This window comes from Mastigoproctus giganteus, chromosome 10 (genome assembly GCF_048544385.1).
Source record: "Mastigoproctus giganteus isolate SK-2022 chromosome 10, ASM4854438v1, whole genome shotgun sequence".
NCBI classification, from domain to species: Eukaryota; Metazoa; Arthropoda; class Arachnida; order Uropygi; family Thelyphonidae; genus Mastigoproctus; species Mastigoproctus giganteus.
Window position 1 is genome coordinate 101,088,725 of NC_143584.1, and position 17,110 is coordinate 101,105,834.

At 36.2% G+C, this 17,110-nt stretch overlaps 1 protein-coding gene across 1 annotated transcript in view; it reads right to left on the reverse strand.

Annotated features, from left to right (window-relative positions):
* The window catches only part of Eno (alpha-enolase), a 115,145-nt gene that overhangs the window by 18,818 nt on the left and 79,217 nt on the right, over window positions 1-17,110 (reverse strand). The window contains exon 5 of the mRNA XM_090383451.1: window positions 14,655-14,722. Coding sequence (XP_090239577.1) covers window positions 14,655-14,722 — 68 coding nt within the window. The remainder of the gene's footprint in view (window positions 1-14,654; window positions 14,723-17,110) is intronic.

Here is a 17,110-nt window from a genome sequence, read left to right on the forward strand (position 1 = left end):
ACACACATTAAGCTACTGATTAAAACTATAATGCTGATCATTGTCATGATTAGTATCACAGTATTAATATGAAGACATTCTTACTAACGATATCTGAATTAATCCACTGATCATGACTGAAACTTGCTGCTGACTGCAACAAGTAGAAATGCTGAAGTGCTACCTGCTATTAAACAATTAAATCACTCTTGTGGGCCCCTTTTTTCCTTCTTCTTGGCTTCTGGGCTTGGAGGTATGCAAGTGCACCAGTTGCCAAAAATGCCAATGGGGGAAAAATTATACATATATAAATATATATAAGAATTTAACAGTATAAAATATTATTAATTAATGGTATATGGACCAGGGACACTGCTAAATTTAAGCAGAAAGAACCCAGTGACCATAACGGATACATAAGTGGGAGTATAAAGGTAGGTAGATAATGTCAAAGTGTTAAAGGAACAGAAATTGTAATCATGGAAAACAAATAAGAGAAAGATAATAATAAGTAATTATAATTACTTAATGCTATGCATCCTATGATTTCAGCACCATCTGGGGCCAGCTACCAAAATCAAATGGAAAAAAAAAAAATCCACTATCAACTGCATTATCTCCAAACTTAAAAAACAATTATCAGAGCTGCACGACCAGTTTATCATTATCCTAGTCGACAAAACTGCCAGCAACTATGCTTTCATGCATTAAATGCTGAACTCAATTCTAGTGAAACATACAAGCCTGTGACCAATAATGGCAATATCATAACAAAAACGTTAATAGCTATCAACAAAAAATTAAAACTTAATATTAATAATTAGTTTTCTATACATATACTTCATACCTAAGTTCCATAAGAACCCAACAGGCTTCAGATTTATTACTTTATGCAACTGCAGCTATGCATACAAACCTGGCAAGACTTTGGAACAGTTACTGAAACCCATCATTAACATCCAACCTGACACCAGGATTATCACCAACAATATCCCCACTTTAAAAGCCTTGCATAATAGCAATATATCCCATATAAAAACCTTTGATTTCCACAGCCTATTAATCAAGCTAATCTGAAACTTGTCCTAAATAATCTGTGTAATAAATACAAACATATAATAGACTGCAAACCAACATATTGGAACAACTTAATGAATTTGTGCATTTCCAATAATTACATTCTTGATGGTAAAACAGTTTACCAACAAACTATACGTACCACTATAAGTAGCCCTGCCAGTTGCAAATCTATACCTGTACTGGTATGAAACCTCACTGCCTCTGGAAATCTGCTTGTACACAGACAATTTATTTGTAGCAAATTGTCCCAACTTCCTACAAGATCATGCCAATATATACCCTGAAGAACTCACACTGGAAACATTATCTACATACCTTTATACCCTCCACCTGCCTATATATATATATATATAGGCATTGCCTCATTTAGGCCTGTAGCATGTGCAATATCACATGGTCTTTCAGGTAGTTCTTGCTTTACGAGTTCCCGGGTTTAAGAGTCCCCCCCCCCCAAGTACAGCACAATAGTTATGTTCCTAAAAACCCTCGTGCAATATAAATAACAGGCCCTATAGGAAAAATAGGGTTAGGTGGCGACAATCCAAGATTGAACACACATTTGTAACCAAAGCATTACCAAACACAACAAATAATCGTAATAAAATATGTAACTATTTTATCACGACTATTACGTAATAATATATTGCTAATGCTTTTGCTTCTATCGTAAGCAAACTTGTTCTTTGTTTGATCTTCTATCCAAACAGACGTTCCATCTCTTCCAATTCTTTGTGTCTTGATCTAATGAATTTTGTTACACTTTGAGTTGTTTCTGCTATGAAAGTTTCTGTTTTTCTCTGCATTCTTTCTAATTCCCGGCATTGCCTCATTTAGGCCTGCAGCACGTGCAATACCACATGGTCTTTCAATTTCACTCAGTGTTTCACAATTTCATATTTTTTCTCCATTGACAGAGGTGGACTGGCCATAAGACTTACCAGGGAAACCCTGGTGAGCCAGAGGCCGGTGTGAATTTGGCCATAAATGCTAGTATGACGCTGCTACAAATTTTCCCCATAAGAATTTTTGATCCAGTCCACCTCTGTCTATCGATATTGCTTTTCTTTTTCTCTCTGAATCTGTAGTGTCTTCACCAGGACGCTTCCTTTTCACACCTAAAGTATTTTACTCATCTTTAGGGAATAAAGCACAATTACAAAATGAGGCGGCACCCTTGATACCGAAACAAAGATGCGTGCGTGTAGCAACTGAATAAACAACACCGTAAAGGCAGCGACACACTATTAACACCTCAAATTTTACTAAATCACATTTCTGGGAGTTACTACCATAAAACAATAAAAACAATTTCCATTTGCGTTTCTGCTGGTGGAATCTGTTATAAATTGGTGGTAAACACGATCTAATTGCATTTGTGATAATACCGCTTGCTGGAATTGTGTGGGTTTTTATATTATTATGGTGAAATGTGTTTCCCCTTCACTGATATAAAAAACATAAATACACTTTCAGAATCTTCTCTTCATTCCCATCATGTTGCGTTCAGTTGGGGCGATTCCGCGTTCTTGTAAACACAAAGGTGAATTGTGCATAAGCGAATTCAGTTTGTGTTATATACGATATTGTTCCTCTATTTATAAATTGAGTATAAACACGTGTTATACGAGGACTGACTGTATCAAGTATCAACAAAATCAAAAATATGAACACTTATTGAAAAAAAAAAAAAAAAAAAAAAAAAATGAATGTTAAACATTTATAAGTACAGCATTCCAAACAACATGCATAGCTATACAATACAGTGTAGCCCACTTTACGATATTAATTAGTTCCAGAGACACCATCATATCATGAAAATATCGTAATGTGAACACAATAACACGTTTTTTGGTAATTCGTTTCAAGATCTCGGAAGTTTAAATTTTCGCTGTACAACTAAGCTATTTATCTCTCTGAAATGTCATTTTTAAGGTCATGAGCGTGACCTTTAAGGCCACATAAAAGGTCGTGATTGTGGTTTATAAATTGTATTATTTACCAATTTAAATCATTAAAATGCACCACACGTTCATCTTTATCATATGTTCCTGTTCTACGAATCAATTTTAAATGCCTTTGTGATATTTTTCTAAAGCACATTTCTGGAGGTCAGGACCATAAAACAATAAAAACAATTTGCACTTTCTGGTTTATTGGACTTTTCTGTTACTGCAAGCAATTATAAACGGGTAGTAAACTCAATCTTCTTGCATTTGCAGAAATACCGATAGCTGGAATTGTGGTTTTTTACGTTATTATGGTGAAATGTGTTTCTTCTTTACTGAAATCGTCCATCCTATAAAAAACAAATTTTCAGAATCTTCTCTTCATTCCTTTTTTTTTTTTTTTTTAGTTTCCTAAACTTGTTACTCCACGCAAATCGTGTTAGTTGAAATTTGTGCGTTCCGTTAAAAAATGCTTATGGATACTACTGAAATTTATAAAGAAAAGAGAAGATTATCTTGGAGACAAACGCCTCTTGAAGCATATCTGAAGAAGACGATTCTCCTTGTGCAACAAACCAACGAGTACAGAGCCAATAATGAGTAATCAACGAGTGTGCATTTAGTCAATGATGATGAAGAATAAACATTCTTTGACATTGGTAAGTCAAATAATTTCTCTATTGTAATTTACTTGATTTTACAGGCTACGTTTTCATTTCTTTTGATAAATCAATCATTGTTTAAACAAACTAATTAGCTAACTAATTTCATTGAGAACGTAATCCCTATTTTTAACCTTATGTCTATGGGAAATAAATTCCTGCTTTACGAGCACACGCTAGGAACGAATTAACTCGTAAAGTCGAGAACTACCTGTATTTATAAGTACTGCCAACTTTAAAATACAGAAAAATTCTGCCGAATACTACTGACTTTTTATGCAAAGATGAAAGCTTTATTTTTTTGTATTAAATCATTTGATTATCCAGTGATTTTGAGCCCTTTTTGGTAGAAGGCCACAACACAGCACAATGGGATTTTGTAGTATAGTACTTACACCACTGAATGTAAACTGCCCATATATGAAAAGAAAATAAAAGTTGAGAGCCCAAATGTAACTACTGCATTTCTTCAATTCTAAGACTCCATCGATTGTAAGACGCACCTTAATTTCAGAAAAAAGCTTTGATTCTAAGAAAAAAATAAATAAATAAAATAAATCTAACAAATATTTTTATTATAATAGAATTCAATTTACTAACAACAGTACTGGTATTTATCAGTAGGTATGTTATTTATCACTTCCTTCTGAATCTTCTGAGCCATCGATATCTTCATTATTTTATAATATATCATCTTCTGAGCCATCACGAGTGTTGGTCATGCAACATTTTTTAAACAAGTGCTTTACTATTCTTTCTGGGATCAGCTTCCAAGCTGTTGATACCCATTCTGCCAATTTTGATGCCGGCGCTTTCTTAATTTTTCCGAAAGGTTGTCAGTCAACAGCCAGGATTCATATTCCTTTGTCAAGTAATCCTTAAATGGTTTCTTGACTGAAACGTCGAGTGGCTGCAGTTGGCTAGTCATGCCACCAGGAATCACAACCAAGTTACCACATTTTTGCACGATTTTATTTTGGACACGTTCAAACAAATGTCCACGAAATGCATCAAGTACTAGCATGCTAGGTGGGTTATGTTATGAACACTTCCAGGACGTCTATAGATGTTTGGTGCCTTAACGATAATCCACTATGACGCATGAGTCTGTTGCACCAGCCATGACTTGCCTTTAAAAATTATTTTCTCTATTCCAAGGGACTTGGCAATTTCTCCCGCTCTCAATTGCATGGCTTATCAAGTGATGGGTAATCCTTTTGCAAGTGTCTCCGTCACAAATCGTATCACAGCTTCATCGACATGTGGAAATCTTCCTTTCTTAGGCCCTGTAAAGCACTTGGTTCTTGCTTTGCACGAAAATATGGAATTGCAATAATTTCTCCAATGACGAACATTTACTTCACTAATGTCAAAATGTCGACCAGCCATGACTTGCCTTTAAAAATTATTTTCTCTATTCCAAGGGATTTGGCAATTTCTCCCACTCTCAATTGCATGGCTTATCATTTGCATTACCCATCATAAGCATGGCTTATGATGGGTAATCCTTTTGCGAGTGTCTCCGTTACAAATCGGATCACAGCTTCATCGACATGTGGAAATCTTCCTTTCTTAGGCCCTGTAAAGCACTTGGTTCTTGCTTTGCATGAAAATATGGAATTGCAATCATTTCTCCAATGACGAACATTTACTTCACTAATGTCAAAATGTCGACCAGCAGCTCTATTTTCATGTTCTTTTGTATACACAAAAACTTTTCGTTTCAATGTGGCTTCGTAGTGCAATATTTTTGACATTTTAATGTGCAATAAGGGATCAAAATTAACGAAATAGAGTAACTCCACTTCTTACGTACTTTTGAAGACACAAAGAAAATGTCCTAGTTTTTGCTGAGTGAGCTCCACTATAATGAAATAACAGTGGCTTCACATTTTGTAAGCACGTGAAATCATTCACGCCATTTTATTCTCCAACGAAATTGGAGAATGCGATAACGATCAAACTTGGAGGCGGGGTTTCCACGTATAAAAAAAAAAAAAACTGCAATTGTAAAACGCACCCCGTTTTTAGAGGGAAAAAAAAAAAGCGGACTTAGAATCGAAGAAATACAGTATTTTATCAATATGTCATTTCTTTTACTCAGCAGCAGTAGTATCTTATTGCATCAGGCCCTCCAGGAAAATATTAAAATCAAAGTAAACCCCAACAAGGATTTAAATCAGTTGGGATTTATACCCTTTTTTTTTGTTTATATTGTTCATTTTGAGTAAGCTGACCGTGCCTATGGGGCCATGCAGTATAATTTGCTCCGTTGTGCCTGGCCTAGTACAGTTTTTTTTTTTGTATAGTGAAATGTGCTGCTTGTTGTCAGAAAAATGGCATGCTTTTCCCTACTCAAAAGCTTCTCAAAGTTTGTCATTTGTCTAGGTTGGTATTATCGCAGAAAATAAGACATGCAGCTGGTGACTATGGCCAAAAACAATAAATTTGTCAGCCTCAAGCACATTCTCATTCAAGGAATGATGTCACAATAAGTGCCCAAGTTTTATTTCCATAAATCTTATGTTGCCAAGAAAGGCCAGAACATTATTCTGATATGTAGTGTGCATCACTGATGCTTCAAATGGTAGAGGGGGGGGGGACTCACATGGCTGTATGCTACCTGATGTCATAGTTGCGTGCTCTGTATGACATCAGCCAGAACTATGCTGGTCAACTGTCAGGAGGAATCAATTTGCAAGTGATTTTAGTTTCACATTTTTACTTCTCAGTAAAAATGTGAGACACTAAACAAAGATAGCTAATCAAAAGAAAAATAACACAATAAAGTTGAAGGCAGTTGAAGAGAGCAGAAGTATTTGAATTTTGCTCCTGAAGGGAATTAACATCAAGTGTCTGGTAGGCAAAATTTTTGTTTAAAGTTTGTTTGAATTCAATTTCTATTTCAGTAAAATTGTGAAATTAATTTCTACAATATTTTGTAAACTTAATTAAGTTTTCTAAAGTATTTCTGCTAAGATAAATTCTTTCAAGTAACTCTTGTAGCTTAAATTTAACTTTCCTAGTGGATAATGTTTTATTAACAGCTTAATTTCTGTAATACAGTAGACCCCCACTTTACAATAGTAATCCATTCCAGGACTACCATCATATAGTGAAAATACTGTAATGTCAACCCAATAGCACATTGTTTTTTGGTAAACCGCTCCAACACCTCTGAAGTTGAAATTTTTGCTATATAACCAAACTATTTCTCTTTCTTTTACACAATGTTGTACGTAAACAAATTCAATACAGTAAGTAAATTTATGTCAAATAAGCACAACACAAAAAAAAAAAAGAAAAAAAAAAGCAATTCAACTAAAGGATGCAAAGCAAAACACACGGCCAACACGTTTAAAAATGGTGCTATTGGCTGAGAGTAAGGACCACATTGTCCAGTTAGAGACAATCATAAGCATAACAGTGAAATAAGTATGCACTGGTTAACATGATCATTGGTTAGTAGAATCAGCTGCTTTATAAAATCAAATTTCAAAAAACCAATTCTGAGCATTAAAATGCACTACACTTTCATCGTTATCATATGTTCATTAATAAGAATCAATTTTGAACACCATTAGTAATATTTTAATAAAACATTTCTGGAAGTCACCACCAATAAAACAATTTGCAGTTTCCAATTTATTGACTTTTCTGTTAGTGCAATCTATTATAAACAGGTTTGTTTGTTTGGTTGTTATTTGGATTTTAGGAGCACAGCAACTAAGGCCATATTGCTCCGGGGATATTCAGTGGTCATTCCCTGACCTTGCTGCATCCTCCGTATTTGGTGGTCAAGGGCTCGAACCCCGGTGTAATCAAGCATGTGCTACACATTGCTGCTCCTGCCCACCTGGATACGGAGGCACCTTGTAAACAGGTAGTAACCTCAATCTTACTGTGTTTGTGATAATACAGATAGCTGGAATTCAGTGGGTTTTTATGTTAAGGTGAAATGCATTTTCCCTTCCATGAAATCTTCAATGATATAAAAAAAACAATTTTCAGAATCTTCTGTTCATTCCTATTTTTAAAGCTTCTTAAACTTGTTACTCCATATCTCACTTGCGCATATTGTGTTAGCTGCAATTTGTGCATGCCGTGTTCTTTGTTATTGATTGCTTATCTTTTTTACTGTTTTAAATTTAACAACAACAAAAAAAAAGTCAGTGAACAGAAATATCAATTAGTTAGTATATATTACAGTATTAATTAAGCTATGTACTCAATTATAAATTTATTTTTATTAAGAATGTTCTTTACTTGAGTTTGTAATCCATGCATTTCTCCTCTTATCCAAAAGTCTGATTCCTAATATAATTTGTTCCCTTCTTCACTGTGTAGTTTTCAGCTTCTCTTCCATTCTTTTGGTGAGTGACCAAGTTTCATTTCCATAAGTCACGGTGGAGAGTATACAACTAGCTCATCATTTTACATTTCAGACTAATTGGGATATTGCTCCTCAGTATGTAACTATATTTCCTGAATATTATCAATCCAAAATTTATTCTTCTCTCGACTTCCACCCATTTATCATTATTACAGTAATGCCTTGTCCAAAATAAGCATACGAATCCATCTTTTCAATTGGTCCTTTCCTTTCAGTCCTATAGTGATTATATCCCTTTCCATTGCATACTTGTTCATCATTACTTGTTTTAACCATATTTAAATCTTTAGTCCAAAATCTTTACTAACTCTGCATAACTGATTAAGAGTTTCCTCTAATTCTCCGGGATCGTGGCTTATGATCACAATGTCATCGGCAAATCGTAAATGGCTTATTAGGTAAGCTCCATTCACATTAACTCCTTTCTGCAACCAGTACAATCTTCTGAACGCTTCAAGGGCAGCAGTAAAGAACTTTGTAGATGCAGCGCCTTGGTAAACTCCTTTATCAATTTTAAGTTTGCTACTCTTTGTCTAGTCTAATAAAGGAGGTAGATTTCTCATATATTTTCTTCGAAATCAATGTATGGGATGTCAGTGCACAAAACATTTCCGTACGCTGTATGGAGTCAAATGCCTTTTCATAATCCACAAATGCCAGGCATAATGGCATTTTATATTCATTTGCTTTCTCCAATAGCTGTGATATTACGTGAAGGCGATCCATTGTTGAGAATCTTCATATATGAGGATTCTCAACTATATTATATTCTCATAAAGTATTCTTTTTCATCTGATAGTAATGACCCTTCTGAACAACTTGTAGATGTGGGACAACAAGCTAACTGGTCTATAATTTCCAATTTCTGATTTATTTCCTTTCTTAAGCAGCAAAATCATGATTGCATTATTCCACTCCTTAGGCATCATGCCCTTCCTAATGTATTTTGCAAAGAGTTTTGCCAGTTTGCATCATGTGTCTTCCTTCCAATTTTAAAAACTCTACAGTAACTTAATCTTTACCTGGGGTTTTCTGATTCTTCATTTTCTTCAATTAATGTTCTACCTCATCAGAAGGAAATTGAGTATGTTGTATGTGTTGCTAATTTGTGATCCATCTTCCCCACTGCTGGCATCATTCCCTCACTCCTTATATAATTCTTTATAGTAGTTTTCCGCTATTTGAATTATGCCTTCTGTGGAATTTATAAGAACACCATCACTATTCTTCCGATTCAGTATCATTAGTTTTTCTGTATTACTACTTATGACTGCTGATTTAAGTCCTTTGTTTTCTCTTAATGCTTGTTCTACTTTTGTGTTAAATCTTATGTTTTCTTTAAGTCTCTTTCTAACAACTTTTCATAACATAGTATACTCAATTTTGTCCTTGTTAGTGTTTATCTTGACTAATTTGTTTTACCTACAAGTTTTTTGGGCTTTATCACTTTTAAAAAGTTTGTATTCCTCATCAATATCTTGGTCCTGAAAGGTCTCCGGTGGTGTAGTGAGTTTTCTGTTCATCTAGAAGTCTTAATTTCGGCGTACATTTCTTCAACTTCTGCATCATCACGGCTCGATGTTGGTGAATATATCATTATATCCTTTAATTTGTACCTGTTAGAAACCTTAAGTCATAGTTTTGACACCCTTGGTGAGGTACTTTTGATAAGGTCAACAATATCTTGAAACAGGCCTCTGAGGTTGGGAAAACGAATGTCACAATAATAAACTCATACACCGACCGTTTAAATTGGAATGAGAAAATTAAGAAAATTTTTAATAATGTAAAATAAAATATAGTACAAACAATCTATTTACAATAAATATAAAACTTAAAATGTATTAAAATAAATATATAAAACAATTAAAATATAGGATAAAAGTGCTAAAACTAGACTGTAGCTTTCGGAAGCATCTGCTTCCTTTCTCAACAGTAAGTTAAACTTATAACACATCCTTAAATAGCAGGCTCACGGCACTTCCACACGTGGTTCGACCGGCACATGGGTGGTACTCCCTTCATGCGTATTAGAACCGGAAATGGCTCGGGAGCATGAAAAGCAAAACCGTTCATCCGTACTGAGGACCACAACCTCAAAGAGGGGATGCATACGCATTCCCCTATGAGTATTATTGTCTGATGAACAGAATCTCAAGCTCTCGAGCCACTTGCGGTTCCAGAACCTATGCGCCCAGTCAACGATGACAGCATCCTCTGGGGGAGATCTGGTGCTGCTTCTCCCAAAAATGTTCAGCCACAGCACACTTTCCATAATCTACGGCTTTCATGGCATTCATGTGTTCCCCCAGATGATCCTTAAATCGCCGCCTAGTTTCACCCACATAACACTCCCCACAATCCGGGCACTTTATCACATATATGACCCCCACTACTGAAATCATTCGTTATAGGATCCTTAACCTGGGACACCACCGCGTGCAACCTACGCCCTGGCAGCTGCACACAGCATGTCTGGCATTCATGAAGCACTCTTGTTATACGCTCAGTAAGGCCCGGATAGTGGGGAATGTATATGGTGGCAACTGGCACAAACAGTTCACTTTGCCTGGGCATCACCCCTCATATTTGTCCATGACCCTCTGGGGGTAAGGTCTGCTGTGATTCGTCTAATTTCCTTTTCTCTATCCTCAGAGGTACTGCAGTGGGACTCTACTCTACCCTATCTAATAATGACCTAGTGATGCTGTTCTTATGTTGCATAGTTTGCACCGAACTATAGTGAGTGTATTGGCTCTGGCACATAGGTTTTTTAAACACTGTTGTTTTAAGCTTAAGTTTATCCAGTTCACCTGCTTCCGGGTGAACTGGATAAATTGGGAGAAGCTGTTAAGCAAATGAAGTACTTCATCCTCTCTCCCCTTCTGAATAATGGTGAACGTGTCATCTACATATCTTTTCCATTTGCACATGGGGAACTCTACTCCATCAAAGATCCTATTTTCCAATTCCTCCACTATAGCACTAATGGGAGAACCCATGGCTATGCCATGAACCTGCTCATACATAACTCTTTGGTACACCATAATGGTGCTAGAAAGGCAAAGTTCCACACCGGAGCAAATATCCTCCACATTTAAATGAGACCTACTACTTAAAGTATCATCTCTTTCTAAAGTCATTCTTACGCACTCTACCCCATGAGAAATGGGAATGCATGTAAATAATGATACTACATCAAAGGATATCATAATTTCACTTTCTTCTATAGTTTGATCCTTCACAAAACTCACAAAACCCTTACTATCCTTGATAGTAAAAATAGTGTCCTACTGTAGTGGCAATCAACTTAGCTAAAAATCTAGACAAAGCATAACTGGGACTTCCAATAAAAGATATAATAGGTCTGAGTGGAACCCCCACTTTATGTATTTTCGGAAGACCATAGAATCTGGGAAGCTGACATCCCATTGCATGCAAAGACCAAAATACCTCTTTGGTGATCTTCCCCACTTTTAGCCAATGCTGCGCAACTTTATTAACATGTCGTTCTAGGTTAACCAGCGGACTTCTTTGAGCAACCCTATATGTAGAACCGTCCTGTAAGAGCTCCAAAGCTTTTTTATGATAATCCTCCTTATCTAAAACTACAGTCGATCTACCTTTATCAGCTGGTAAGACCACGATTTTATCATCACGTCTAATGCTCTTCTAATACCCATCTTAGCTTGACTCAGAATAGCAGCAGATTTAGCACAAATTTCGTTAGCCAAAGTCTGTGTGTGCAGACTTTGGCTAACGAAATTTAACGAAATAACGTTTGGCTAACGTTGTGTGCAGCTGCCAGGGCGTAGGTTGCACACGGTGGTGTCCCAGGTTAAGGACCCTATAACAAATGATTTCAGTAGTGGGGTGGTATACATGATAAAGTGCCCGGATTGTGGGTGACACTAGGCAGCGATTTAAGGATCGTTTGGAGGAACACATGAATGCCATAAAAGCCACAGATTATGGCTTTTATGGCATTCATGCTGTATCTGAACATTTTTGGGAGAAGCAGCACCAGATCTCCCCAGAGGATGCTGTCATCGTTGACCGGGCGCATGGGTTCTGGAACCCCCAAGTGGCCCGAGAGCTTGCGAATCTGTTCATCAGACAATAATACTATTAACAGAGATAGGGGTATGCATATGCATCCCCTCTTTGAAGCTGTGGTCCTCAGTACGGATGAATGGTTTTGCTTTTTGCGCTCCCAAGCCATTTCCGGTTCTAATATGCATGAAGGGAGTACCGCCCATACGCCGGTCGAACCACGTGTGGAAGTGCCGTGAGCCTGCTATTTAAGAATGTGTTGTGTAAGTTTTAACTTATTGTTGAGAAAGGAAGGCGGATGCCTCCGAAAGCTGCAGTCTAGTTTTAGCACTTTTATCCTATATTTTGTTTTATATATATTTATTTTAATCCATTTTAAGTTTTATATTTATTGTAAATAGATTGTTTGTACTATATTTTATTTTACAGTATTAAAAATTTTCTTAATTTTCTTAATCCAATTTAAATGGCTGGTGTATGAGTTTATTATTGTGACAGGGTCAAGAATAATTGTATGAACTTGAAGTACATAACATTTTAAATGACATACATACCTTCTGGGCACGAGCAAGTATGTGTGTTAATGAAAATATCTACTACTGTATGATTCATTAGCATAACTATGCAATTTCGGTAGTAAATAAGTTGGTTAAGCTTATTGCTCTAAGGCTTCCCACTCATTTATATCTTCGGTATCCCCCACACCTTTCTACTGTAAGGAGACTCATTTGCTTATGTGACCTCATACAAGAAAGAGGAAGAAACTAAACAGGGAATCAAACAGGCCTCTTAAACCCTTTAGATGCATTTGAGTCCATTCACTAAATATGCAAGAGAAATGATTCTATGCCATGACCAGCAGTATCCTGGAATCTTTAAGGTCTGTCTCTTTTCAGTGGTATGAAAAAATTCAGTTCATTATTTAAATGGTACCTAGGATTTTCTCAGGTCCCAATAAAATAATAAATTATTCATCTTTATTATGAATAATGTCCTTATAAGAGTGTTTGCAGGCTACTTTCCATGTTATGTGGTATTCAAAAACTTGCAATAACTCACAGATATAAATTCTATTCCCTCCAAGAAGGATCAACCTGTGACATGAAAAATTACAGACCTGTTAGCTTAACATCTGTTCCATGGAAAATAATGGAGTCACTGGTTAAAGAAGTAATGCAGGACCATCTGGATAGGAATGCAATTAAACTGCAATCATAGCATGGGTTTGTTAAGGGGTGGTCTTGTCTAACAAATCTGATAGGTTACCGTGATGCAGTGACCAAGAAACTGAAAGGAAAAAAAATAATTGATATCATATACATGTATTTCTTGAAGGCTTTTGATACCGTTGCACATAAGACTTATACAAACTGGAGCAATGTGGGATTAAGGCACATTTCTCCAGTTCGTATAACCACTGGATGAAGACAGAGTGGTTATCAATGGGAACTGCTGTTCGTGGACTAATGTTATCAATGGAGTCCGCCATGGTTCAGTGCAGGGCTCATTGTTGTTTTCAATATTTATTAATGAAAAATATCATGCTTAATGTCAAAGTTTGCAAATGATAACAAAGGTTGGCAGGGTGAGCTACTGAAACAAGATCTAGGAAAATTGAGTCAATGGGCTGAGGAATGGTAGTTGGAGTTTAAAGTTGACAAAAGCAAGTTACTGTACACGGATAGCAGTAATCCTTATCAACTGTATGGTACTACGCTCAGAACAGCAGAAAATGAAAAAGATGTGGGGTCTTTTTCATTTTCCGCAGTCTTGCAGGAGAGCTCATGGGGTTTTATCAAAAATATTTAGAAACTTTGCTAGTGGGGACAATTTGCTAGTAAGGAGCAATTATCCCTTTGTACAAGGCCATCGTTAGGCCTTGAGTATTGTATACAGGTTTTGAGGCCTCAAAGGAAGAATTTAGATCTGTTGGAAAAGGGAAAAGAGAAGGGCAACCAGATTGGTGAAGGGAACAAAAGGGTGCTCTTACCTAGAAAGAGCCTTATTTCTGTGAATTGCAGCTTCTAAAGATTAGGCACCTGCAGGGTGATCTGGTTTATGGCCTTGAATGGCATTCTTCTTCTTGCTAAGACTACACACAAGAGGGGTATATAATTTATGTTGAAGGATGGTTGCAAGATAGATGCGAGGAAGTTGCTTGTTGGAAAAAGTTTTCATCTGTCTCTGTGGAAGTGGATGGTTTGAATAAATTAAAGGAACTTAACAAATTTTTTTCAAATTGTTGACACCACATTCATTATGTTACGCTTCAAGGATACCACCAATTTATTTTGCTTAATATGACAAGAGAAAATTCTAAACTGGTTTCTGCTATTTCATTACATTTTTTCACTTGGTCAAGACAACGGTAACTTATGTTCACCCAGTACTAGGCTGCCAATTATACTAACTCATATTGGAAAATAAGCTAAATGAATGTTAAATTAAAATTTTAAAATACTTCATCTCACTTCACTTGTAAATTCTAATATATGCATTTATCAAGACTCACAAAACGTGTATCTATTACTTTAATCTTACCTTTTGAGCAGCTCCTGCTTTGCATACTGCTAGTGAAACTCCAAGGATTGCATTAGCTCCAAGTTTGGCTATTAAGACACATATGCATAATAACATGAAAGAAAATACATAAAATGCAACATGTTAAGAACTAAGACAGAAAACAATTTCATTTATAAGAACCCACCAAAACCAAATATAGTAGAATGGATTTTGCCAATACACTACAACTGGATTTAACTAGAGTATTGTAAAGTAAACACAAAATATTGAATAAGAAATACTTGGTTTAATAGTGATCATGCAGAGCAAGGAGACCAAAGGATTCTGCTGAACCAGAAAAAATGTGTGCACACAATGGCACATGCATGCACTTGATTCTTTAATATTTGTGTGGCTTGTATATTTGAAGTCTTTCCTCATGTGGATGTCTTTTATGCTAAACTCACCAGGCACAACTGCAGATACTGCATATGGGTAACAGTAATCCTAGAATGTATGATACTACACCAAGGGTGGTGGAAAATGAAAGACCTGGGGATAATTGTGCAGTTATGAAATTCTCTGAGCAGTGCAGATATGCTGCCAGGACAGCTCGTGGGGTTTTGTCAATGATATCCAGAAACTTTGCTAGTGCTGCTCCTTTTTTATTATTATTATGAAAATCACAAAAATGAGAGTTATTATAACGATAGTACTTAGTGTGTGTATGGGTTAAAGGTTCAGAGGATGAAATAAGATATTTGTTGACAGACTATAGATTGTAATTTTCAGAAAATACATATGAAGGAAGCTTGTTCCAGAAAACGGAAGTTGAATGAATAAATGATGAAGAAAAGTTGATTCTGGAAGTTTCAAGCTGACAGTAAAAGGATGCTTACTGGTTGCAGCATGTGTCCAGACTGCTTGGGTGGGGAGGGAGGGGAGGGAGAGAATTAGAGAAACCAATTCAGAAGAACAGTACCCATGGAAGTATCTATAGAAAATGCATAGCAGAAACAGGACGTTTATACAACAGAGTGGAGAGACTCTGTTAGAGATGAGTCTTCAATTAACTTAACTGCTCTCTGCTGAATGGAATATAGAAGCCTGAGAGAGGTTTTGGGGTCACCGACCCAGATGTGGGAATAATATTCCACGGTAGGTCGGATTTGCAAGGTGTACAGAACAGCTGTTTGGAAGAAAAGTAATGCCGAGAGTTAAAGAGAAAGCAATATTTGTGATGTGCTTATGGTAAGAGAAATCAGAAGAGATGGTAATCCCAACAGAAATATATGATTTTATCTAGAAATTGGAGTTCATTGAAGGTAAGAATTGGAGCAGAAGAATCCTTTTTGCAAGATATAAGACAGGACCGAGTTTTAGACTCGGTCCTGTCTTATATCTAAATTATCTTTGCCATATTGGAAAATTACTCAGATATCAACAATATTTGTAATGTACTTATGGTAAGAGAAATTAGGAGATGGTAATCCCCAACAGAGATATATGATCTTATCTAGAAATTGGAGTGTCACAGATAAGCACAGGAGCAGAAGAGATATCAGACAGGACTGAGTTTTATGACTGAAATCAACTAAGTTATCTTTGCTCCACTAGAGAATTACCTGGAGATCAGCAATTGAGGAGGCAGTGGATATTTAAGAAGTTGAAGCTGTTAGTGCAGGGTAAGATTTCTCAAACTGGAAGGTGGAATGCAATGTGCTATCATCAGCAAAACTATGGATAGGATTTCCAGTCAATGAAAGAAGGTCATTAATATACCAGAGGAAAAAAGCAGAAGAAAGAATTGAACCTTGGGGAATCAGCATCAGTAAATAAGTTAGAAGACAAAGAGCCATCTACCATCACCCGCAGTGAGCAGTCAGAAAGAAAACTGGATACCCAATTACAAAAAAAATAGTTGGCAAACCAAAAGATGAAAGCTTTTATTTAGAAGACTTATGCCAAACACAATTGAAAGCCTCTGAATTGTCAAGAGCAACTGCTTGAGTTGTTTCACCAAACTATTCCATTGAATATCCTGAAAAAGGCCTCTGAGTTTGGGCAAATTCATATTTTAGCAGTAAATAGACTCATACACCAAACATGAAAATATAAGTATTTCACTGTAACTAAAATATTTAAAAATAAAATAGTTACAAAAACTGCTATTATATTAAATTAAATTATGTACATTGTAAAAAACATTAAAACTATGATGAAATCCTTGCGATAAAATACACTAAAATAAACCGGATTAAAAGCGATTCCCCACAATTCGGGCATATGCCCGGATTGTGGGGACTGTTATGTGGGCGAGACAAAACGACGGCTCAAAGATCATCTGGGGGAACATGCAAATGCTATAAAAACCACTGATTACAATAAGTCTGCTGTGGCTGAACATTTTTGGGAGAAGCAGCATCAAATCTCCCCAGAGGATGTGGTTATTGTGGATTGAGCGCATGGGTTCTGGAACCATAAATGGCTCGAGA